Source organism: Molossus molossus, unplaced genomic scaffold, assembly GCF_014108415.1.
Source record: "Molossus molossus isolate mMolMol1 unplaced genomic scaffold, mMolMol1.p scaffold_m16_p_18, whole genome shotgun sequence".
In the NCBI taxonomy this organism is placed as follows: domain Eukaryota; kingdom Metazoa; phylum Chordata; class Mammalia; order Chiroptera; family Molossidae; genus Molossus; species Molossus molossus.
In genome coordinates, this window is record NW_023425353.1 from 59,079,780 (window position 1) to 59,106,497 (window position 26,718).

At 44.6% G+C, this 26,718-nt stretch overlaps 1 protein-coding gene across 3 annotated transcripts in view; it reads right to left on the reverse strand.

Annotated features, from left to right (window-relative positions):
• ULK4 (unc-51 like kinase 4) overlaps positions 1-26,718 on the reverse strand; it is a 320,737-nt gene that overhangs the window by 185,008 nt on the left and 109,011 nt on the right. For 2 of the 3 annotated variants that reach the window (XM_036267041.1, XM_036267042.1), the window contains exon 30: positions 16,201-16,293. In XM_036267041.1, the coding sequence (XP_036122934.1) occupies positions 16,201-16,293 (93 nt within the window). Of the gene's footprint in view, positions 1-748; positions 925-16,200; positions 16,294-26,718 lie in introns of all 3 variants that reach the window. The other variant, XR_004960164.1, reaches the window with a different exon arrangement.

Here is a 26,718-nt window from a genome sequence, read left to right on the forward strand (position 1 = left end):
ACTAACATCATTTAGGACCACATCTGGAAAACAAGAAGGGAACTCCAGCTGAAAAAAAATGTTTTTAATTAAAAAAATTTTCTATGACATTTTCTGTGATTCACAGACTAACCCCAAATGTAATTCCAAAAGAACTCTAAAGAAAGGACCAAACCGAGCAGCTGTAAACATCTGCAGACGGGGAGAAGTGAGCAATGAGATGTGCTTGCTGGGTATCGACTAGCATCTTCTTAATTAAAAATAATAAAACAGGGAATGCCCAAGGGTGTCACACACAGCATTGTTACCTGGCAGTTTTGTTTCAGTTGTGGGCGTACATACAGGGTGGGCAAAAGTAGGTTTACAAGTTGTGAGAACACAAAACTCAGAGTTTATTCTAGTATTATTATTTATTAATTACTGTATTATTTTTCACACGAACAACTGTAAACCTACTTTTGCCCCACCCTGTATGTGTACTGGGTAGTGACGGAAAATGCTTTTTTTTTTTAACCACAAGTTGTAGGTAAAACAGCTGAAATCCACAGACTGCAGATTGCTGTGGAAACGATATTCATTTGTCTTCAGTATGTTCTTAACGTTCGAGTTTAGAAACTCGGTCTCCCTGCTTGAAGCATCTTTCCTACAACACAGGTCCAGTGAGCGGCCCACGTCTCAGATCCTCCAGCTTGCTTGGCGCAGAGGCGCAGAGCCCCGGCGCCCCCAAACCTGGGGGCGGGCCTCTGCGGGCCAGGGAGGACAGGCTCACCTCGAAAGGCTGATGTGGCCGGTTCTCAAGGAATTACTCAGGCAGCAAGTCTTGTCATCAGAGCAGGCTCTGGAAAATCATGATGCCAATGACCATCTTATTTTAGGGCTCTGTTGTGGTTGGCCACCACGAGTTTAAATCACCAGGATCATTTTACTCCATGAGCCTGTTCAATCCTAAATTCAAAAAGAATGAAATTTCGATGGTTTAGGGACAGCCTGGAGGACGGGAAGTGAAGGGATTTATCTGAATTTTTTTTTCACCAAAAACAAACAAAATAGAGATCTTTTTGAAATTATCCCTAATCTTCAAAGGATTGTGAAGATATTAACTACAATACAATACACTTTTCGTCCTTTATTTAGCCATCCCGGCACTGCGTTTAAGTCATTCCAGATGAGTAAACTGAAATATACTATCCTTCTCGAAAGTAGTTCCTGGGACAACTTTACTGTGGTTTTTTTGGTGGGGGCAGGGGCGAGGGTTGGGGGATTGCTTTTCTTCTTAACAGTAAACTTTAATGATAGATTGTGTGTGGTTAGAGGGTTTTCCTTGCAGGTTTTGTTTCGGGAGATTCACTGGGATTTTTGTATATTTGTGGTTCGTGTTATTAAACAAACAAGTTGCTGTTTGAACTAGAAAATTTCAAGTAAACTTATGAAAATTTTTAGGATACAGTATTTGACATTCTAATTCCCTCCTGTGCCTGAAGTAAATGTTGCCCTGGTGTTGGGAAAATTTTCTTAAAATGTATTTGATGCTTGATAGCTAAGACTCACTATAAAGTAAATCCAGCAATATTTAGACATAAATGACTAGATGCACCTGTCCTCACCCTCTGAAGGCCTCTCCAGTGACGTCTGGCACCTGGACGGGGTGACTCCAGGAGGCTCAGTTCACCTGGTGACTGATCACCTACGGCTGGCCCCTCGCCCGGTGGCAGCGGGTGCCGAGAGTTCTCAGAGAACCAGGTGTGACTCAGGCGGAGGAGAGCTGGTCACCTCCTGCTGGGGCGTGGAAGAGAAGTGTGTGGGACTGGAGAGGTTTCTGCAGCCCCTTGGTAAGACTCAGCCTGCCAGGACTGGTCAGTGACACACAGAAATTGTACCAGCTGCTTATTCTACAGATGGTCTGAGGAACACTAGTCTAGAACCAGAGCAACCAGTTAACAGGCTGGCACAGCGATCTGAGAGAGGCAAGATTGGAGCCTCATATCCATTTTGTTGCTGAATAACAAATGATCATAAACTTAGTGGCTTCAAGCAACACCTTTTTATTATTTCAGCACCCTCAGGTCAAAGCCTAGCTCAGCATGGCTGGTACATGCTCAGTGCAGCGGACAGCAGGAACCAAGGTGTTGGCTGGGCTGAGATCTCATTTGGAGGCTGTGGGTGAAAGGGAACTGTTTTTCAACCACATTCTTAATGCTGACAGAATTCAGTTCCTTTGCAGTGTAGGACTGATGTCCCCAGGTCTTCGCTGGCTGTCAGCTAAGGATCCCGCTCAGATCCTAGAGGCCACGCCCATTCCGTGTCACATGGTCGCCTCCATCTCCAAAGCCAGCAATGGAGGATGGATCTCCTCCAGGCGGAACCCTTCTCAATCTTCAAGCCTCTCCGACTTTCCTGTCTCTGACCTCCAAAGAGATTTAAGGTCAGTGAGTTTGAGATCTTCAGTACCTCTCCGGTCACCCTGCACAGTGGCACTAAATGACTGCTTAACTGCACTGGCAGAAGTGTATGCACTGGAGGCTGGGAGCCTTAACAGCCATCTTGACATTTTGTCCACCACTAGCCTGACCTTGCCCTCCACCCCAACTCCATCTGGCCTCCTTTTCATTCTTTAATCCTTAAGCGAGGATATGCTTATTGATTTTAGAGATAGAGAAAGAGAAAAAAAACAATGATGTGAGAAATATCGATCAGTTTCCTCCCGTATGCACCCCAACTGGGCATCGATCCCGCAGCCTTTTGGTGTAAGAGATGACGTTCCAACCAACTGGGCCACCCGGCCAGGGCCCTGCCTCCTTTTTTAAAAAAAAAATAACTCATGCCCTGGCCAGTTTGGCTCAGCCGTTAGAGCATCAGCCCGCAGACCAAAGGGTCGCAGGTTTGATTTCTGGTCCAGGGCCCATATCTGAGTTGCAGGTTTGGTCCCCGGCCCCTGTCAGGATCGTGAGGGAGGCAATCGATTGATGTGCCTCTCTCATATCGATGTTTCTCTCCCACTCTCTTTCTCTCCCTTCTACTCTCTCTGAAAAATCAATGGAAAGTGTCCTCGGGTGAGGATTAACAAAAATAATAACAACTCATATTTGATTCTTTAAATAAGCTGCTTCTGGACAATTTGTGCAGAAACCCAAACAGATGCTGGACTTGTAAAAAAATTTCCCAGCAATGCTGGTTAGGAGATTTAGAGTTTGTATTGTTCGGAACCGAGTGCTAGACAGAAAACAAAGCTGTTTCATTTCTTATGACTTACAAAATTTGCCAGGCTAGGAGAACAACAACAGTCATTTTTAAATAAAAAAATCTCTAACATCAGCTGAATTTCAAATTATTGGTTCAATGAGTCAGCTTCAAAAAGAAATGGTTTTATATGTTTAGCTATAGCATAATATTATATCTACCCTGAAAGCAGTAATATTGGTAACATTTCTCTTTGAAATGTCTGCCCTTGCCTGCAATGTTTGCTAATTCTCTTGCAGAGAATTGCAGAAGTTTCCCTAGTAAAGGTACATGTATAAAAGTTATTTTTCACACAACAAAGGAAGGGGACAGGGTTGAGAGTTTAGCAGCTTTATCACAAGGAATTTTTAGATCTGGTCATTTTACAAAGATCTATAGAACCCTCTTTGTGGGCTGGCAGTATACTTCTTCCCTGAGGTTTACACTCCAGTGGGCACAAAACATACATGATGTAAAAATAACTTAATCCAAATTATAAAGCTAAGAAATCAGAATTAAGTTAGAAAATGCAGCTATACCAGAATGAATGTACCTCCGATGTACAAAAATCTCCCACTGCCTAAAGTAGCATGAAAAATATAAGAATTTCAGTAAGAGAAAGTATGGTTAAGTGAAAAGTAAGTGTTTTCCAATAGAAAGGAGATTTTAGATGGAAATAAAAGAACTGTATGTTACATTAGCAACTTCACAAAAGGCTTTTCTACCTATTACCTCAAGCGCTGCCCATCCCAGGCCTGTGCAAATGCCCACGTAAAGGAAACACGGCCATGGAATGCTCCTACCCCAGAACGTGCAGAGGCGAAGGGAGAGCGGCACTCAGAGCTCCACATGTGTGCCACTCACTTACAAGCCGCCTCTGCCTCCTCCTAACTCCAGATGCTACAAGGTGCCAGAAAGTCCTGTGCTGTCCAGGGCTCCGAGTGAGTTGTCTCTGCACCAGCACTCGTGTAACCAGCCAGGACTCTGGCCCCTCATTTCCACATCTGCCCAGTGCTTTGTATTCCCCGGGTCCTGAGCAGAACCCCGTAGCTCTGTAGCTAACGTTTCTCTAACAGTTGTTTGAATCCTTGGCACTCTCCCCAAGACATGATTCTGCCCTGGACACACAGCTCCGCAGGTTGAAACCAGAGGTATGAAACATGTCAATCCTTGTACCAGAGCAGGCAGGGACTACACAGAAACACTATCAGTCAGTTAAAGGGCCGGCAGGGGCACAAACCAGGGGACCACTAGATTATACATGTGACCGACATCTCTCCCCTGCAGACATGTGCCCAACACTAAAAAAAAAAAAAACAATTGTGCCCAGCCGGTGTGGCTCAGTGGATTGCGTGTCGTCCCATAGACTGAGAGGTTCTGGTTCAATTCCTGATCAGGGCAAAGCCTGGGTTGACCCAGTACGGGGCACGCAGGAGGCAACTGATCAATGTTTCTCTCTCATATCCAAGTTTCTATCTCCCTTTCCCTTCCTCTCTCTCTAAAACATCAATAAAAACATGCCCTGGCCAGTTTGGCTCAGCAGTTAGAGCGTCGGCCTGCGGTCTAGAGAGACCCGGGGTTCGGTTCCCTCTAAGGGCACGTACCTCAGTTGCAGTTTGTCCCCAGCCCTGGTTGGTCATGCAGGTGGCAACCACTCGATGTGTACCTTTCCCATCAATGTTTCTCTCGCTCTCTCTTCCTCTCTCTCCCTTCTGTCTGAGCAAAAAAATGGAAAGATGTCCTCGAGTGAGGATAAAAAAAAAAAAAATCAATAAAAACATATTTTAAAAAAATAGCAATTGTATAAGAGATCGTCTTTAAATTCTTTTCAATTTGATGAACCTGCTTACTTTCTATGGCCCCTTTTTGTCCTGATACTCAATGATATGCAAGATATTTTTGCTTTGACATCAGGCTGAGATTTCTCTCTTTTCTCCCTCATTCATTTAATAGACATTTCCTGAGTGTCTGTTATCATGTGCCATGCACTGGGCTAAGTTAGAGCTACACCAAGTATGATAAGTGCTAGAATGGACATCAACAAAGGGTACAGAAGGGAAAACAGAAATAGCTTTTTCTGTCTTAGGGGCATAACAAAGGCTTCAAAGTGTAACCAACAATGACAATAGTGGTAAACACAGATCATACAGTTAGTCCGGGGAAGACATGGCTCCCAGGGCTAACTCACTGGATTCTAACAAAAATGAAAAACTTTATGAGTTAGATATTATTAACCTCATTCTACAGAGAAGAAAACTAACATGGACTCTTATCCAAGGTAACAGCTAATTAGCTTCAGAGTTCATGATCTTCACTGCTCTAAACCACTTAAGATAATGTAGTGAGGAAAAGCTACTTTGGACAAGAACATGATTCGGGTGTGGAAAGAAGAACGACAGGTAGGCGGAGAGCAGAAACCCAAGGCGTGCTAATGTTTACAGAGTTGGCAGGAAAAGGAAAACCTGGGGTCTCAACATTCACATGATGGAGGAAGCAAGAACATCCATGAGGGTAAAATGAAAGAGGGTCAACAGCTGAATTCCCTGCTCAACCTCCTTGACATTCGGGTCTTAGGTTCAGCCCGAAGTCCTATAAATTATACTTCTATTATACTGAGTAACTTAGTATCCCCCAGCTCATTCCAGGAGCCATTTCCAAGATCAATCCATAATACTCGGGTACTAACAGACAAAAACAGAGAGTGATAATCAACTTAAAACCATTGACCCAAAAATTACCTTGCTGGCCACAAAAACTAGAGCTGGGTTATGGACTGTCACTAACGTTAATGTCTGATAAGAAACACCAGCCTGGTGTGTATGTGTGGGCTTAATAAATTGATGGCATTTTTCCTGATTAGAGAAAATAATTAGTAAAAATTATAATCATATTATATAACTACTTATATAATATTATTTATATAAAATGTGGACATACAGAAGCATAAATAATATTTTATTGAGCCCTGGACAGTGTTGCTAAGTGGTTAGAGCGTTGGCCCACACACAGAAGGAACGTGGGTTCGATTCCCAGTCAAGGGCATGTACCTGGGTTGCAGGTTCGATCTGGGCCCTGGTCAGGGCCCATGTGGGAAGCAACCAATAAATGTGTCTCTCTCACATTGATGTTTCTCTCTCTCTCTCTCTCCCTCTCTCTCTTCCTCCTCTCCTTTCCACTCTATCTAAAATCAATGGAAAAAAATCCTTGGGTGAGGATTAACAACAATAAAATATGTAATTGAGTGTTACATTTGGAAAAAATGGAAATATATTATAAGGAAAATATAATCCCAGCACTACAAGAGAATCATTAATAAGTTTTTATGTGTTATTTACTTGTTGTCTTTTTTCTATTCATATAGGATATAGGTCACTCTCATCTTTAAACTATATAACCACCATTTCTTATGCATGTACTCCGAGTCCCCTGGACAGCCTTGCCTCATCTGATGTCTAATGACCCTACAAGGTTAAGTCCATTCACAGGGAAAGACACTGAAGCTCAGTCAGGTGAGGCTGATGCTGTGATGGATCTGGGATTAGATTTCAGAGCCTGTTAGAGATACTGTACTGGGAGGGGAGGGGGGGAGAAAAACTTCAGAGCTAACACATATATTGGAGTTTATGAAAAACTTTCCTGTGTCTGCTCGGCTGGTGTGGCTCAGTGGTTGAGCGTTGACCCATGCACCAAAAGGTCGCCAGTTCAATTCCGGGTCAGGGCACATGCCCAGGTTGTGGGCCCAATCCCCAGTAGGGGGCATGCAGGAGGCGGCAATTGATGTTCTCTCTCATCAATGTTTCTCTCTCTCTCTCCCTCTCCCTTTCTCTCTCTCTAAAATCAATACAGGAAAAAAAAAAAAAAACCTTTCCCATGTCATCAAATAGTCATTTAAAATACTAGTCCCTACACCGACATGTGTTCTCGCCTGCAATGTATTTAACTAGTTCTCTTGATGGACCCTTGTTGTCCACTTTTTATGAGTCTTCTTCAGAAAACAAACCAACGCAGTGGTTAAGGGATCACTTCCAATGAGCTCACACCCTCATGCGCTCGTCTCGCTCTGTGCTCCCGGGAAGCCCGTGGACCAAAGCGCTGCTTCCTCCAGCTGCGCCGCCACCCGCTTTCCTGGTGCCGGCGAGGAGAGGGCGAGGCGCGCCTGTGGGGCGCCCAGCACGGCCCGGCCCGTCCAACGCTCTCCTGGAAGACAGGTACTGGCTGTCTTTACTATTATTCTTGTTTTAAATAATGTCTGAATGAACATCCTTGGATATAAACATTTGTGCGTATCTTTTACTATTTTCTTTGAACATATTCATAGAAGTGAAATCAAAGGATATTTAAGGTTTCATACATGCTGACAGTCTGCTGATCACAAAAGATGGACTGATTTACGAAAGTGCACGCTTCACTGGACTCCGCTACTCCAAAAGAACTCACACGGTGACAGAAGGAGCGCAGGCTGGCTGGCGAGCGCGATGAAGTACACAGACGCCGTCACGAAGGCCACGCGCCTGAAACGCATGCGTGGTATTTACCGTCACCCCAAGCAACTTAATTTAAAGATGTTTTTAACTCTACCGGTTTGATTTTTTATTATTTTAATGGGATTTTCTTTGATTACTAACAAAGGGGACTGTTTTTCATCTTTACTGTTAGAAACGATCTTTTCATTCCTTTGCCCATTGTCCCTTTGGGCCTCTCCTACTTTAGAATTTCAAGATACTCAATGAAGTCTGTCCCCCAAAGCCGACCACAGCGTGTACTTGGCACACAGCTGAGTCGCTGGATTTGTGACCCCAGCAGAAAGGAGAAATGCGCACGCAGCAGCAGTGCACTCCGAGGGCGCAAGGTGTTTCGGAGGCATCTGCCTCACTGCAGAGCCGCCGTCAGGCTGCTTCCCGCTGGGTCACGTCCTGTGCGATGGCACAGAGTGCTAAGTGATAGCACATGTTGGAGACGGCAATCTTGTGTGCCCAGGAAGTCACAGAACATCTGAAGCTCAGACCACTGTTTAGTCTGGCAGCTCTCGTGCTCTCTAATTATACGACAAAGCCCCTGTCTGCACAGCAAACACTGTAATATATTCTGACCAGTAACTGTCATCACGTAACATCAGAGGACTTGACATTGGAATGGAAGAGGATTTGGTGTTGAGACAGGAGAAATGAACTGGGCTCTACTAGAGTTCTAGAGTTCACTGACAGCGACAGGTACATGCAAAGTATTTACAGACAATGCATGCCTTTATCAAGAGTAGATAAACAACAGCAAAAGTCTGCAGCACAAGTACTCTGCTAATTCTAAGTTGGTCAATTACCCTGGTAAATCACCAAAAGAAAGTGCAAATACTGCAACAGAACTGTGATGCCACAACTTGCCAAATACTGTCAAAGGATCAATTCTTTCCAACTTCAGAAGGTAGAGTGATTATATCAAGAGACTTTGTTTATTATTTCTACAGTTAGGATGCCATGAGCTGATGGTTTTGTTTGCTATAATACCCAGTGTTTAAATGCTCAGGAAGCTGGAAATCTTGACCCTGAACTCACATTTCGATAGCCTAGGCCAGACCTCCTGCAGTAAAATCACTGGGTGCCTGAGCACTACTTTACCATGCTTTCACGTCACCTCCACAAGGGCCACAGAGTGTGCAGAACAGTCTCTAGCTGTGTCTAGTGGCCCAGGAAGCTTGGGGCTCTTGACTACGAGGAGCTGAGGAGGTGACCAGAGACCTGTGGGCTGTGTGCACCGCCCACCCCTCCAGGGCTCCGACAAGCTTCACTATGGAAGACATGAAGATTCACGGGCCCAACTGCATCTCCAAGTACTAAGTCTCAGCAAATAATGAGCGGATGATAAAGTACGGCCAACGGCAAGGAAGACCTGAGATTCAACCAACATTCTAAGTATGTAGCCACGAAACTGGATAACATCCACTTTAAACAGGAGTTCAAGGATAAAACACAGGAATGCTCCAATAATACATACAACCCCTAACTCAGTGCCCTGCCCCTGAAGCCTGGAAGACCCAGGCTGAACCACCTCTAAGGAGGGCTCCAGAGAGGGCTGGGAGACCCAACAAGTGAATCCCTCTGTCCCATCTGAAAGAGCTAACCATGAACAGTAATTCTGAACATACTTTAATGACTTATTTGGAAGAACATAACATTTTCCACAGGAAAAAAATGTCTTAATCATTTTTTAAAAGGCAACTGTAAAAAGAGGAACTCATTAAAATAATGACCACAATAATCACAATACTTACCATTTTTACTGTCTATTGTCTTAAGTGGGAAACAAAGGACAGTAACAAATGACAAGCTCCAAATAGAAATACGTCCATAACACAGCATTAGTATAGTGTTAGCACTGTTTTCATAAATATTTTAAAACTACAAATTTATAGTGCAGTTTCCTACCCACATACAAACTTAATACCTTGATCTCTTAATACACTCACCTTACTTGTCATGTTCAAAGTCCTTTCTCATCCCGCCCTCGGGTTTCTAGACAGTTGTGTGACTCACTGCTCCGCCACTTCAGACTCTCAGTCAGTCATCCCAGCAGGGCACCACGTCCTCACTCCGCAGCTCGAGGACCCTCCACCTGGCAGTGAACTGAACACTCCCCCTGCGGGAATATCGCAGGGGGGATCTGCTAGGGGACAAGGACACCCCTCTTTCTCTGTCAGTGTTCCAGTAACATTTTATTTACTGGGACTGGTGGTCCGGATTTGGCCTATAAACTGGAGTTCACCAATCTCTGTACTAGATCATTCTCATCAACAGAAACGTCACCACAATACTGCTCATCATACAAACAAGCAAAACAAAAAAAACACTCCTTTGACCCTACGTCTCCCTGAGGTTTTAGGTACGTGTCCTTCCATAAGTTTATCAGAAACAGAACATGGAGGTGGAATGAGAAAATTAATGTAACACTCACTCCAGGACTGCTGACGTAAAAACTTAAGCTAGTTACCTTAGGGGTTATGACGATGAGTTATCATGATTAGCAGAATAAGGAAGGATGCCTGTCCTGCTAGTGTGATTTAAGTCAGGAGCAGAGGAGGGTTCAAAACCTAGGAGGATGAAGGAAGGAAGAGGCTGAACCGAACCAGGAACCAGGATCATCTTACTAACAGTGATGAGAATCAGAGGGAAGGGTGTCAGGCCCTAATGACAGAAGCAGAGGAGAATCACGCACCGGCTGTTATCCGAAGCACATGAGGCTGACAATGACTATGTGGAGGAACCGGATCTCTCAGAGGTGAATGCAACACCTTGAAACTGAAAACAGTTCCACGTCAAAGGGACTGTGATAGCCACTGGGGCTCCTTCAAGTCGGTGGCTCAGCAGAGCAGTGCAGAGGCACCAGGAAGAGGGTCTGGATCCCAAATCTGATCGCTTTGCATTCGCTCTGGGGTTTGGAGCACAAATTCCTTCTAGAGCCTTAATTTCCTCATGTATAAAATGAAGACACTGGTCCAGTGTACCAATCATGACTGTTCATTCTTTTTTTTTAAAGACTGTTCCTTTTCTTATATGTTTTTATTGATCTTGGAGAGAGAGGAAGGGAGAGAGAGAAAAGAGACATCAGTGTGAGAGAGAAACATCTATTGGTTGTCTCCGGTACAGTCCGAACCCGAAACTGGGGCTTATATCCTGACCTGGAACAGAACTGGCAACCTTTCAGGATGACACTCAACCAACTGAGCCCCACCAGCCAGGGCTCCTTCTGTATTTTTTCTGCTTTGATATCCCAGGGCCTTGCTAACTCTAGAGGGAATTCCCCCTCCCCCCAATCACCTCCTTTATACTCTGGGTCACTCTTCCCTACTCTAATCACCCCAGGCTAGGGAGCAGTCCATACCCTCCAGAGCCCCGTGAAATTATTCAAACTAGCCAACCCAAAACATGCTTACCCCACCGCCCACTCCTTCACTTGTGAACTACAATAAAGGCTCTTGCAGGAATTTCCTCTCACTTCCTCTCCCTCCTGACTGCTCCTGGGGCTTCCTCCTGGGGGTCCCTGGGGCACTGCGTGCCCCTGCTCTTGGGATCCAGGAGTGTAGAGCAAAGTGTCTTTTCAAAGGCAGGTGCTTCCTGACCTCGCCAACATGAATAATTTAAAACCCTACGCTTTACAACACCCAGCCCTCCAAAGCCCCATACAGCTCTAAAACTCCAAGATTTCCGTAGTCACATGAAGAAAGACAAAAAAGTTCTATTCCTTTAGATCAGGGGTCAGAAAACATTTCTAAAAAGAGCTAGAAAGTATTTTAAGCTTTGCCAGAAACAGGGTCTCTGTCTCACATCCATGTTTTTTGTAAGTTTTACAGCTCTTTAAGGACGTCAACCCCACTCTTCCTGCGCAGGTCACACAGAAACAGGCCGCGAGCAGCTGCCCGCGTGGGCCACGGCTGGCCGACCTCTGCTGTAGATGATGCGGGACCGTCTAAGCCCTAAAGATGCCTTGGGAAACAGGAACCGCCTACTGAAGCCCTACTCAGAGTTCCCATCAGTCTGCAATGCACAACCGGGGAACCGCTATTTGTAAAGGTATCTGGCAAACTCTAAGTGGTTTCCTGAAACCTTCCTCTTTGGACTCCGAAGTGGCTGCTAAGTATTTGTGTGACGACCTCACATCCCTGTCATAACAAGGAGGAAAGATCACCTTGTTGAAATAACCTTCCTGCCTAGAATCCAGCAAACACAAACTCAACAGGGTCACAAACCAAAAAAATATTTTACAAGGAAAACGTATCGCTATCCTAACACACTGATAGACTCGGGATTTCTCTAGAACCAGACAACATAATATAAATACAGCCAACTCTAAATCCTTCCTTTAGAATAGAAGATGCTATTTTACTAACAGTCCTTCAAGACTGTTAACAACTGCTAGTGGTTAAACCAAGAAAAAGAACCATTCCAGAAACAAGAAAATGCTAAATTTTCCAAGAGTAACAAAATTTTATGCTCAATCTCAGTAGAAGTACTGAGAAGTACTCAGTAGAAGTACACAAAAGACCTCAGCAAGCTGGACAGGTAGGACAATTTTAATTTAATTCCCAAATTCTTCTTAGGTAGTATGTAAGTCCCAACAACATGTTGAGCCAGTGTACTGTGCTATAATCCTAAATCAAGGTAGAGAGAACGAAAAACAGAATAAACCAAGAAAGTTTTGATTTGCAGGATGGTGAAAGGAGCGGACTCAAGATGTGCTCAGTAACTTAAATCTTTACCCTTGCTTTATCCCCTGAAATGACTCTACTGTAGTAAAAAGTGCAAATGCGTGTGCAATGTGAACACGCGGCAGCGAACACTGGGACAGGTGTCCATGAAGAGGAAGGCGGAGGTGAGGGCGGTGCTGGGGCCTGCTGGGGGAGGGTGAGTGTCACTGTGCAGGTGCTAGGAAAGCTCTGGAGGAGCCACATCCCCGCCACCTGAGATCAAAGGGGCCCCGGGGACAGAGATCGCCTTGTTTCTCATTATGAGGCCTTTGCATTTCACAGGCACCTGCGGAGCAGCAAGTCATTTCTGGAGAAATCAACTCGTTCTCATTTTAACAATAAAATTTTACTTTATTACAGTTCTTTCGCTCATTGAGATTTCTTCATAGGAAATCCCGGTATAAATTCAGCTAATTAAAGGGGAAACAACACCTAACTGGCTTATTTCAACAACAGGAAAACCTGCCCGGCATCTCCGACATCTCCAGTGACTTGGGCTTTCATTTTGCCAGACTACACAATGTAAACTAAAATATATCAGAACATGGCAAAACCTAATTTTATTAAGCTATGTACATTGAAAGTCAAACTCAACCAGAAGCCCTCTTGTGCCCAGGGTATTCTCTACAGCTCCCACAGTTGTTCTCCAAAGTCAAATGAATACCACCCTTTCTTTTCTTATTGAAAATATGTTTTTCCATTACTTTGCAGGGCATGGAGCTCTGGTTTCAATCCATATAACCAAATATTTCTATCTCCTGCCCAAGGCGTCATCTCCTCTAGCAGTTCTTCCTTCAGTACTCCACCCTCTCTCATCAGAATGAAGAGGAGGAGGGGAGAAGAAAAGAAGAAAAGAGGATAAGGGAAAAGGGGACTAGTTCAGCATTTTGTGGACCATTCCCAGATGAGGGAACTCGGGTGCAGACAGGTGACGCGATGTGGCCAAGATCATACAGCCGGTCAAGTTAAATTCCTTTAGACTGTCCCTTAACCTCTGCCCATGACTGTGCCCTTGACATCATTTCATTGTTTCTTAAAACTCTACTGATATGTCTGTCTCCTCCACTAAATGCTAAGTACCTCGAGGGTGAGAACTTTATCTTCATAATCACGTATCCTGGTTTTAATTCAGTAGTTGCTGATTAGATGTTGGTTGGATGGTAGGATAGACAAATGGACAGACAAAAAAAAAATGAACCAAAAACCATTGAGGGAAGTCAGTTGAGGACTAATGTCTGTAAGGGCAGAAGTATTTTTCACTGAAGGTTACACCTTGAATTCATCATGGACTCCATGAGATCATTAAAATTTCATTGTTCTAAAAGATATATTTGTGAACCTTGCCATAAAACAAATAGCTCAAACATTTTTTCAAGTTAACTAAAATGATAATTCCTAGATAAGAGCATAAAATGTTTGTTTTTTTGCAATTCAGGAAAAAAGCTAAATTTTGCTCCAAAAGAACTCAAGAAGTTAAAATCTAATTTGTTTGCTAGGGAAGATTTGCTGCAACAGATTACCTCTTAATGGAAACACGCTACTGGGCACTGCTCGCTGCCAGCAGGGGGTGGTACAAAGTGCCATAAAACTACGGAGAGAGCAAAGGGCAGCGCTCAGGGGAGTTAACACGGTCCTTCCAACAGTAAATCTGGGCCAACACGGCACACTATTTACCTACCTTTCTGCTATAAACCCAACAATAATTAGATTCACCTGGGCCATGGTGTTTTCTGAGAAAATCCCTATCTGGTACAATGTAGATTTCATCATGCTCTTGTTCCTCATGTAAGGGGAACGATAAATTCTCCATTGTACTATCACTAAGCTTTTGAAGACTTCTTTATCCACTAAGACTTCTATAAAATAAGAATAAACACAATAAAATAATAAATGCATCTCTTGACATAGGATGATTCACTGTTCTAACAGTTACCATGTGGTACTCTAAACTCTTAATGCTAAATTAAGACAAAAATCCTTCAGTGAACACAATGCTGAAGAATGCAATAAATAAGGTAAATTTATAATAAATGGTTTATGGTTATTTTTATATCACTAGAAATCAATTTACCTGGAAAACACAATGTGGCCATTCTCTACACTGATACAGAAATACTGGGATGTATTACAAAGAGAAAAAAAAAATCAAGGGGCAGAAAACCTTCACAATATGCTGTTTCCGTGTGAAAGGGAAAATGAGAAAACATATTTTCATACGCAGTTGCTTTTGGACATAAAATGAGCAAAAGCAATTAACATATAGGATAATGGAGATGAAGAAAGAACAGAATGGATAGAGGAAGGAACAAGACTTCGCAGTATTTATCTTTTTATATAATTTTTTCCAGATTGAAATGTATTACTCATTCCCAATGTTATACTTAAAATGCATTTTGAAAAACCCAGTTAGGGAAATAAAGACAAACTTTGGAGCCTCATTATTTATCCTTTCGCTTTCCCCACTCTTCCTTTCAAGAGGCGTGCATGGAATGTGCACACAGGTTGCCAGAGCCTGTAGGGTCTAGAACGTCCCTTTAAAGTGGGGGCGGGGGTAGGTCTTTGAATGCTTTGCTCTTGACCTGTGGGGCCTCAGTCAAAACTGAGAAAGGACAACTCCCACCCTGACATCCAGTTTCACAAGAGAAGGCGCACGGAACAGCACTGAGTCCAGGAAGAGACCCTACTTCGGCAAAGGTGGCATTAAATGGGGGTTGCGGAATAATTAATTTCCATTAACAAGATTCTTTGGATGTCTCAGCACTCAAAATGTAACTGTTACACAGAATTGTATACTCTGGCTATAACCTGATTTAATTTAAAGTTTTCCTCATTTAAAACAGTAACTGCCCAGGTGGGCATGTGTGCCACGTGGCACGGAGAGCACGCACAGGGCAACACCTGTGTGCTGCCCTCCGGAAATGAATGAGGCTGAGAGCTGCCGCGCCCAGCACTGCAGGCAACCAAGGGCCGAGAGCACCTGGGCACCCCTGTGACCCGTTTCAGCACAGCCCTGGGCGTTGGCGCACCCACCGGGAAGGCTGTTTGGGCCAGGCTTTCCCCAGTATGGATTCTCTCTACACACTGCCTTTGTTGTGCACAGGAGACAACAGTGACGGGCACATGGCCGGGCACCAGTGTCTGTGTAGGGCAGCAGACCAGATGGAACCCAGGTGACTGGGACTGTGATCTGGCGCCTTAGCCGCTAAAGACCGAGGGGCAACTCGAGAGACGCCCGGTGCCTACAGGAGGCTCCTTGGCTGACAGCAAGGCTTCCTCTTCTCTTCCCCCTGTAGACAAACTTCTCTGCAAGGCCGAAAGCAGTTGCACCGCCCTAGAAACTAGTCCTAAAGCTCCAGCATCATCATACTCAGCACCTTCAGTAAAGGCTAAAGCTCTCCGTTACGTAATAAAAGCGTGTCAGCTACACACAGTGGTAGAAAGTAATAGTCTATAAGGACTACAGCAGTTTAATAAACTGTTCAATACACTGTGAGGCAACAATTGACATTTTAAAAAGCACATGTGTTAGTTGTTTCTCTTTGATAATTTCTAATTTTAAAGCATCAAAAAGTCCACAGGATGCCAACTCCAATAAGGGATAAAAATATGACAAGACCCAAAACAGCAGAAGTGACACATATGACAAACCATAAAACGTGAAAAATTACCACCCCAGTCACTCGTTGGACATTTAGAATCGCAGCATCTTTAACATCTGCAGGGCACACAGCACTCATCTCCCGCCGGGGGCACAGCCCGGGGCGTGGTACCTGCAGAAGGCCGGGCCGTGCTCCGTCATCGCCACCAGCAGCTTCAGCGCGTACGCAGGCACCGGGTCGGGCTCCGTGAGGATGTGCTCGTACCTGAAACGACAGCGAGATTGGAGACCTGTTTGCGGCTCTCCTCCCTCACACTGTCCTCTGCACAACGAAAACAATATACCATGAGGTGCAAACATCTAGGGGGAAAAAAACCACACAGATGCTGCAAGAAATGAATGAGCTGTTGGATCTGCACTGGCCATGGGGATGAGGACACTGACCTACCTCAATGAGACAATTAGTGCTGAGCTGCACACAGAGCCGGAGACCTTAACATTAGGCATCTGTGCAGAGGTTCCAAGACCACCTCACATTCAGTACAGGGTTCACAAGACGCACAGTCATACTCATGGTGAAGATTGAGTACAGTAGCCCCACCCCATCCAGTGGGATATGTTCCAAGACCCCCTGTGGATGCCAGAAACAGCACATACTACTGAACCCTACATAGAGCAGGTTTTTCCCTATTCATACATATATACAGTTTATGGCTTCTCTTTGGCATGTCCAGATCGCCAGCATCACTACTCTTGGGCTTCAGGACCATCATTAAGTAAAACAAGGGTGACTTGAACACAAGTACTGCAGTGACCATCAGTCTGATGGCCCAGATGGCGACTAAGCGACTAACAGGCTGGTAGCGTGTACAGAGTGGATGCACTGGACAAAGGCGATTCGCATCCCGGCAGGACAGCGCAAGATTTCATCACACTACCCAGAACAGCACGGGACCTCAAACTTGTGAATTATTTACTCCTGGAATTTGCTTTTTAATATTTTCAGACCATAGATGACCAAGGGTAACCGGAAGGGTGGAAAGTGAAACCACAGCTAACAGGGACCACTGCACAGCAACACAACAAGGACAGACAGCGGGGTCACAGGGAGAAAGCCACAGCGCAGTCTGGAGGATTCTGTGCGCAGACCTCCTTAGACTCTTCCTCTCCCACGAGGGGTGACACCGGGCACTCTCTCTCCCCAGCCACAAAAATGCAGACGCGTGTGACATTTCCGCCCAAGGGAGCCCATTAGAGTCTAAAGTGACCAAGGTTTTGAATGGGGGCTGGTCGAGCAGGCAACATCTGTCTGACGAGTATCAACATCCCAGGCTCCCAGAGGAAAGCAGGTATTCACCATATGCCATGCTGCTCACAGTCTGGGTACCGTCAACTGCCCTCAGCAGGCCAGTGGTAACTGAGGGCACTCCCAGAGCCACGTTCTGAGATGCCAGCCAAGGGCCAACTTAGCAAGCAGGCTTTTGGAAGGACAGCAGTCTCAGGCTGCTATGGTAACTCTTTTCCACAGCATTCTTCTTATTAAAACTTAAAAATCTGAAGTGAAATATTGCCAGAGAGAATAAAACTCCAAAGGTCGTTATTAAGAGTTCCCACAGCAAGGTTCAGACTATGCTCCCATGTTATTTGCTAAGCAGAGGCTGGTTCACATACTGTGTCAACCTATTTAGGTCCAGCTGTCCAGAGAACAGCATGTAGATGCTTAAGCATTGGATGGATGGATGGAAGGATGGATGGATGGATAGATGGATGAATGGATGGATGGACAGACGTAATGGCAGGTGCATGAACCAATGTACAGACAGATGAACAAGCTAGCCAACCAATCAACTTTCTGACAGCTATCTGGCACAACCAACAACTAAAAAGGCAGCTATCTCCAGAAAATCCAAAATGTAGCTTTAAAAACCCATGACATGAAGCAGATGCTTTTCATGGAGAGAATAGGGCCCCAGGCTCTTATCACAGCCTGTTTACTCTCGTTCTGAAAATCATTATATAACAAGCTTAATTATGCAGTCTCTAAGCCCACAGCCATTAAAAAGGAGCCAAGTAACAGGAGGAGAGGAACCCTTACAGAAAGGCAACCTGAGAATTCCAACCGGGACTTGAAAGCCCAAGAAAAAACAAAAGGAGGCAACCCAGGGAGCAGTCTGAGAGCATCCCCCACAGGCCCCGGGGCCCAGCACACACCATGATGTTCAAAATGGGGTAGTGAGTCAAAAAAATGTTAAACTGGGAATGGTCTGTTTAAGAAGGCAGGAAGAGCCCAGCCCGGTGTGGCTCAGTGGTTGAGCATTGACCCATGCACCAAAACATCGCCAGTTTGATTCCCAGTTTGGGCACATGCCCAGGTTATAGGCCAGATCCCCAGTAGGGGCATGCAGGAGGCAGCCAATCAATGTTCTCTCACATCGATGTTTCTCTCTCTCTACTTTCTTCGCTCTCTAAAAGCAATAAATAAAAAAAAAAAAATTTTTTTAAACATAGTGGGAAGAAACATATTTTAGGAAACCTTCTTATAAAACTTTTTTAATTATGGCAATTAAAAGATTTGCTCATGTATGACAAGATAAAAGACAAAATACCAAATCATTCATAACAAAATAAAATACTAATAGATCAAAGAGAACCGTATATTTAGATAAATAGCCCAACCAAGCATGAATAATTTTAGAAATGAAAAAAAAGAAATAAAATTTAGGAAAATAATTCATTTTATCACATGAACAAAACAAAAATCAAAGAAACTTCTTTAGAAGGGATAAAAATGTATTCATAAAACTTAGCATCCAAATTGAAGTTTTTTTAAAAGAGAGAATCATTCTTCTTTTCTCTAAATGCTCTTATCAAAGGTACTGAAGACCACTTACTGGCTCGATGACTTACTTGCCAGAAGGCTCACACTACTGAGAAAAGCTGTCCCGCTCCCACGTATGGCTAATTACGGCGAGCGGATATTGATTCAGACCAGCAAAGGTGAAAGGCGCACAGGGTGGAGTCCTGGAGGGACCAGGCACAAGCTTCCAGCTGTCCCCTCAAAGTGGAGTTGTGTGGACAGGGCTTACTCCTGCCAGCAACAGTGTGCCAACACGTGTGGTCCACTGCCAGCCAGGAGAGCTCACAGGAGCACGGGTGTCCAGGGTTTCATTAGGGGCCAGTCACAGAGTCAGGGCGCACCAACCCCTCTGGAGTCAGGCTGATGGGGTGTGGCCCAAGGCCCTACTACAATTCACACTGTCAATGTAAATCATCGCCCCGTGTACACTGAGACCCTCTTATCAGGCAGGACATGCCAAAGGCTCAGAAGTTATCTCCCAGAAGGCGGTCAAGGGCCAGGTCCTTTGTGACGTGCAGGATCTGAGCACCCCACGTCTGCTAAATCAATCCTTCGGGACACGCACCCTTAACAGAAATACTGAGCACTGCTGGGCTTAAAGAGAGGCATGACTGTCAGACAAGAACGAGCTCCTCTACTGCTTTCTGGCGTCCCGAGACCCTCGGCCCGAGATTTCAACGAAGTGGGGGTGAGAAACTTGACGAGTCACTCCCATGCCCCAGATACCCAGCTCCCGGCCCTACCCCAGGCTGGGCGGAATCGCCCAGGGGGAGACCACAAGCCCAGCGGTTTTAAAAAGCTTCCTTAGCCCTGGCCAGTTTGGCTCAGCGGTTAGAGCGTCCGCCTGCGGTCCGGAGAGACCCGGGTTCGGTTCCCGCTAAGGGCACGTACCTCGGTTGCAGTTTGTCCCCGGCCCTGGTTGGTCGTGTGGGTGGCAGCCACTCGATGTGTCCCTTTCACATCGATGTTTCCCTCTCTCTCCCTTCCTCTCTCTCCCTCCCACTCTATCTGTACAAAAAATGGAAAAATGTCCTCGGGTGAGGATAAAAAAAAAAAAAAGCTTCCTTACATGCCTATGTAGAAAACAAAATAAAATACAGACCACTAGTGAGACATGCACTGGAGAACATCTCAACAGCACTAAAACATATAGATTATTTTAAAATAGACGTAGCTAGAATATGCAGAATCTACATTTAAAAAGAAAACACTGCCCTGGCCAGTTTGGCTCAGCGGTTAGAGCGTCGGCCTGCGGTCCGGAGAGACCCGGGTTCGGTTCCCGCTAAGGGCACATACTTCGGTTGCAGTTTGTCCCCGGCCCTGGCTGGTCGTGCGGGTGGCAGCCACTCGATGTGTCCCTTCACGTCGATGTTTCTCTCTCTCTCCCTTCCTCTCTCTCCCTCCCACTCTATCTGTACAAAAAAATGGAAAAATATCCTCGGGTGAGGATAAAAAATAAAAAAAAGAAAACACTGATGGAGCGTTACTGACTGAAATACAAATGTGTTGAGGTTGTCTGAGGTGATCTAACCTTGAAACAGAAGGAAGAAGGAAGTCTAAACCAGCCTGTGCATGAGAATTTTTGCAAAGAATATATGTTTTCCTCCCCTTGAAAAAGGGGTAAAATTCGTAACGGATATGTTTAGAATACAAATAGTGAATATTCTGAATGTATTTTAATCAAAGATAGGTTTGTAATGGGCAGCAAGAACTAGTCCAAAGAATGCTGTGATTTAGTAAGCTTGTCTTCCAGAGAGATGAAGCAGCTCAACTGTTGGTATTGGACCTCACACTCCTCTGAATGCCACTTCGCAGAAAAACCAATAATAATAATAATAATAATAATAATGATAAGCCAGGACTCCTGAAAGGACTTCGAAGGAGGGTGGCCACTCTGCTGGACAGGGCCCTGAGCCCGGCCACAGAGATCACTGTCGACCTAAGAGCACACTGTCCAGATAAGGTCCCAAGTCCCCACTCTTCCACCTCCAGGATCCTCCCCAAACAAGGGGCCTAAGCTAGGCCCTGAACAGCTAGAACCCAGGCAGGAAAAGCCATGCTCATGCCCCCTAAATTCACTTCTGTTTCAAAGGAGAGACAACGTCTAAAAACCACATTCAAGGACCCAAGGGACAAAGCCTTCTCTGTCTTGCAAGTACCTGGTGTAAGCAGAGCCCCACTGGGTAGGCTGGCAGAAGGCTGAAACCGGCTATCTGAAGAACTCAGATTCCTGAGAAGCTATCCCAGCGATGTGACCTCATTGGCCAAGTGGAAAGAAGTGCCTATTCTGTAGGGGTGGGGGGACCAGGCCACAGAGTCACACTTCACGTCTCCAGGGAGTGGATTCTGAGAATTTGTCAGGAGGGAGGGATCAAGAATTCACATATAAATTAAAGGAATGGGAAGGTGGCAAAATTGGACAAGAAAGTAATCTTAGGGAGTTGGACAGTATGGTCAGGCCATAGCTTATAAAAATGTATCGGCAATAAATTCAAAATCTAAGTAAAAAATGTTAACTACATTAGAATACTAAAATGTGTAAATATTCACACAATCTTGGGTAAGAAGGTCTCTAGAGCATCACAACAAATGAGAAGTGAATCCAAAAATATATATATTCACTGCTTTTAAGTTTTTAAATACTATATATTTCTCAATGGCAAACCACCATAAAAAAAATCAAATGAGGGAAGAATTATTTGCTGAATGTTGGTAAAACAAACAGCTAATATTTTTTTTCTTTTTTTTTTTTTAATCCTCACTCAAGGACATTTTTCCATTTTTTGTTCAGATAGAGTGAGAGGGAGAGAGAGAGAGAGAGAGAGAGAGAGAGAGAGAGAGAGAGAAACAGCAACGTGAAAGGGACACATCGAGCCCTGGCCAGTTTGGCTCAGCAGTTAGAGCGTCAGCCTGCAGTTTAGAGAGACCCGGGTTCGGTTCCCGCTAAGGGCACGTACCTCTGTTGCAGTTTGTCCCCGGCCCTGGTTGGTCGTGCGGGTGGCAGCCACTATATGTGTCCCTTTCACGTCAATGTTTCTCTCTCTCTCCCCCTCTCCCTCCCACTCTATCTGAACAAAAAATGGAAAAATGTCTTCGGGTGAGGATGAAAAAAAGAAGAAAAGAAAGGCACGCATCGAGTGGTTGCCACCCACATGACCCAACCAGGGCCGGGGACAAACTGCAACCGAGGCATGTGCCCTTAGCGGGCACCGAACCTGTGTCTCTCTGGACCGCAGGCTGACATTCTAACCGCTGAGACAAACCGGCCAGGGCATAATATTCTTAATACATAAAGAACTATTGCAAAACAATAAACACCTCAAAGGGTGGCGAGGGGTGGGGGGGACAAAATCCACCTAAGAAGAATATCAGTGGCCAAAAAGCAAGGGAAATGGAAGTGACCGACTGCACTGACATCTGAAGGCACACAGTCAGAGCTGACAAGGAACAGCAAAACAGGCCGTTTCACAAAGGGAAGCTGGTAGTACAAGCTATTCATCATCTTTGAAAGTAATCTGCCAAAACATAATCGAAAGCCCTTACAATGTACGTTAAGGTTTAACACAGTGATTCTACCCCCAGACATTCAACAAAATGGTTATGTATTCACCCAGAGATGTAGCCCTGAAAATGGTCTTTGCAGCAGTATATGTAACAGTAAAATGCTGGGGGGAAACCCGAGGTGATCAGGGACTGGGAGTTGTTGAAATGATCTTCAGTACGTTTATAAATGTAGGGGTAGGTGAGTGGATTACAAGACAGTCGATAGAACAGCGTTATACAAGCACATAGAGAGACATTCCCAGTGTCTGTCTGGGGGTGGGCGTGCCAAGGAGAAACTTACAGAAGAAGCACTAAGGAAGCCTCCCCGGGGTGGAGAAAACAGAAGGGGAGCAGGCAGATGCTGACATGAAATGGTAGACAAGAGGCAAAACACTGAGAGTCTCGAAAGGCTGGTAAGCATGCTAATGCTACTTTCAACACCCTGTGCATGCAGAGGTTCTGAGCGGGGGATGACCCGGGCAAGGCAGTGGGATGAAACGTGCATCTAACCACGTGCGAGAAGGATTTGAGGCTTAAAGAGAGGCTGCAGGTGTGTGGATTAGATAAAGGCTGCCACACAGCGAAGGTGTGGAGGTGAAATCTACCTTTGGGGAAGGATGAGGCCACTCTCCTGGGCAGCGGTACGGAAGGGGCAGACAACTTACTCTGGGGCATTTTCTGTGCAGTCTTCTCCAAAATTTGAAATAGGTAATATCTTGAGTCAACTCAAAAACTATATAAAAGGAAAGTGAATATATATCACATAAGCAGTCGATATGTTGAGAACTTTCCTGTCTTGTGATTCTATGTGACCTGAGTCCTATGTGACACTCTGTTGTCTTGCACGAATGCATAGATATTTAGGCATATCATAGTTAAATGGATACATAAGTGGACGGAGAAATAGATGGGAGGAAAGACTGATAGATAGACAGACAGACAGACAGATTTTTTAAAGCGAAAAGATAGGTACGACTTCAAAGTGTTAAATTTAATTCCAGATATAAGTTATCATCTCTTCTGAATTCTTCAATAAAATGAACAGCAAATTTTCATTATAAAGGCCTGAAAGGCTAAAAGAAACTTCAAAAAATCAACACTCAAGGTTTACAAAACATTATCCAAAGAACTAGAGTGCTGGAATCATTCTGATCAGGGATGAAAGAATATCCTTATCTAACTCCAAATTTAGATTCCCATAGGTTGTACCCCAAGGAAGGGGGAGAGTCACTGTACCTAAATGCACTGATTTAGATACACACTCAAAACATAAAAGGATTAAGTAAAAGGAAAAAAGCAGAACGCTGTGATGCTTCTTTCTGGTGCAAAAATATTTGTGGCTTAAATTTTATCTGCAAAAAATATTTTCTAAGGAAAGGATAAAAATGAAGTACTCCTGTGTTCCGACGGCCAAGTCCGTGCCTGTGTTAACGTAGAATACTTGCAGCTGTGGGATACAACACAGAACCATCGGACATCCCTTAGACCACCAGCATAGAAACCAAACTCATGACTTTCGCTAGTCATTATTCCAAAGAGAGATAAACAACCCTACAGTGCGTTGGCCTCGAAATTCTAATTTGTAAGGAACATAGTTCTTTCTCGGATTCTGAAAAAAAACAAAGCCTTAATAGTTTATAGAGTCATTATGACCCTTATAATTGTACAGGTCACAGGAGAATAATAAAGGAAAGACAGTATTCATGTTCACCAGGACAGGAATGCTGAATGCCATCTTGTCATTAAAAAGAATTATTAGGCCCTGGCCAGTTTGGCTCAGTGGTAGAGGTAGAGCACACCAATGAGTTGCAGGTTCGATTATGGTCAAGGTCATGTACCTCCGCTGCAATTCGTCTCCCGGTCCTGGTTGGGGTCATGCAGGAGGCAACCAGTCGATGTGTCCCTCTCACGTCAATGTTTCTCTGTCTCTCACCCTTTCTCTCCCTCTCTTCCCCACTCTATCTGAAGATAAACAGAAAAATATCCTCAGGTGAGAATCACAAAAAAACAAAAAACATTATTAGCACATTTATATCAGCATGATTTCTTTTCAATACAAAACACTCAAAGCTGAAAGAAAATTTGAAAACTACAATCCTCGTTGGCGAAGCGGTTCAGCCTACCAAAGGCAAACTGCTTTGCAAGTGTTCCCACAGCTGCCACCTGGCTACGGCCTTCCCTGACTGTCCTATCACACACCCCGCTTGTCCCCCTTACTATCAGTCTCTGTCCCCTTACACAGTTCTGTGTGTTCTTTTCCTTCACAGCTCTCACAGTTAGCTGGTCACCTGCTCCAGTTGCGTGCTTACGGCTCTGTCTTCCCCCTGGGATGGAAGCTCGCTGAGAGACCACAGCTCAGTCTTGCTCACGGTGGTGTCCCCAGTGCCTGGCACAGGCCTGGGACTCAATATGTATTTATTACATGAATGAACTAAGAAAGAAAGGAGGGAAAGAGGAGGGAAGGAAAGGGTTCAGCGTAATCACACAACCTAGTACAAATTATACTATTTACATTTGTATGACTATTAAAATGTCCTCTTCCCCAAAACAACAACGGTATATTTCCTGAGTGAAGAACCTGATCCCATTCACGGTGAAATAGTGGAAGAGAAATGTCCTCACCTCATGTAACAAATCTCAAAAAAAAAAAAACAATGTTCAAACCGTCAGCAAAAGACTACTTTCAGTACTAAGATTTCACTGGTAATGACTTTGATATTAAACTTCTGAGAGGTGCCAATTTTAATTAATAAGGTCACTCTGGGCGTACGTTCCATTTCACACCATCTCTTCTCTTCTGTATGAACCTTTAAAATTAAGTCCTGTCGCTCTGCTGAAAACAAAGTCACGGTAATTTTCTGAGTGCGCATGGTTATCTTTCTCCCAGAAAACAAATTTTTTCTCATTAATCATACAGATAATTCAGTGATGTCACCGGCACTCCCACTATCTCGGGGAGAGGAGGAGAACCCAAAAGAAGGAAGGGGAGAAGGGGGAGGCAAGGGAACGTGCATTGACTTAATGGCAGGGCCGAGACTCGAATACCACTATATTCTCATCACAAGGCCCGGATTAATTACCAACGGCCAACATCACCGACGGGAACAAGCAGAGACATTCGTCAGGCTGGTGGCAGGAGACAGAGAAAGACGTTGCCAATATGAGGAAGTCTGGCAAACTCTTGCTGACTTGAAGATGGAGGGGCCATGTGAAAAGACATGTGATCATAAGACAGCACACAACAAGGACTTTCGTTCTACAACTAAGTACCGGTGGGACAATGGTCTCCAAAATAACATGGCCAAGTCCTAACTCCCAGGACCTGTGAATGTGACCTTATTTGGAGAAGGGGTCTTTGCACATGTAGTTAAGGATCTCGAGATAAGATCGTCCTGAATTTGGGGTAGGCTTTAACTAAAATGACAGATGTCCTCCTAAGAGAAAGGCAGAGGCGAATTTGGGACAGACACACAGAGGAGAGGAGACTGGAGGGAAGCTGCCACAAACCAAGGCGTGCGGGCACCCATCAGGGGCTAGGAGACAGGCGTGGATTCTGTCACAGTCTCCAGAAGGAACCAACCCTGCCGACCCCTTGATTTCAGACTGCTGGCCTCTGAACTGGGGAGGAATAAAGCCCTGTGGTTTTAAGCCAGTCGATGTGTGGTCTTGTCACTGCAGCCCTAAGAAGCTAACACAAACTGCGAGAAACCGTTCTGCCACTAACCCGAATGCTCGGGAGCAGATTTCTCCCAGTCTTCAGACAAGGACTCATCCCAGCAGCCAGACACCTGGCTGAGGCGGCGTGAGCTCCCGGGCACAGAAACCTACAGAGCATGACCTAATAAACAGATGTTGATTTAAGCCACAAAGTGTGTCAATATTAGTGAATACTTAAAAGCCAAAGTTAAAAGTTGGATGGTGAACATCCTTTTCTTGTTCCTGACATTAACAGAAATGCTCTTGAGTAGTATTTCAAAATTGTGATAGAAGGAACACGAGAGTTCTGGGAAATTCTATTAATAGGTAGGCCATGGGAGAGTGTCCTAAGGTCAGATAATTTTGAGAAACCATAACTTTGGAAAGTTAATGTGTGAACTATGAAACTCAAAAGCAGTGGAACAGTAAGCACATATAATGTCTCAGAAGGGACATGTGTTCCCACAGCAGGTCCATGAACTTCATCAATAGGTCCAGTTTAAGAAAGGTGACCTCAATATTTATTTAATTTATATTTAAGTAAACATTTTACTTGCACGACTTACAAACTTCTTCAGTTAAAAAAAAAAATAA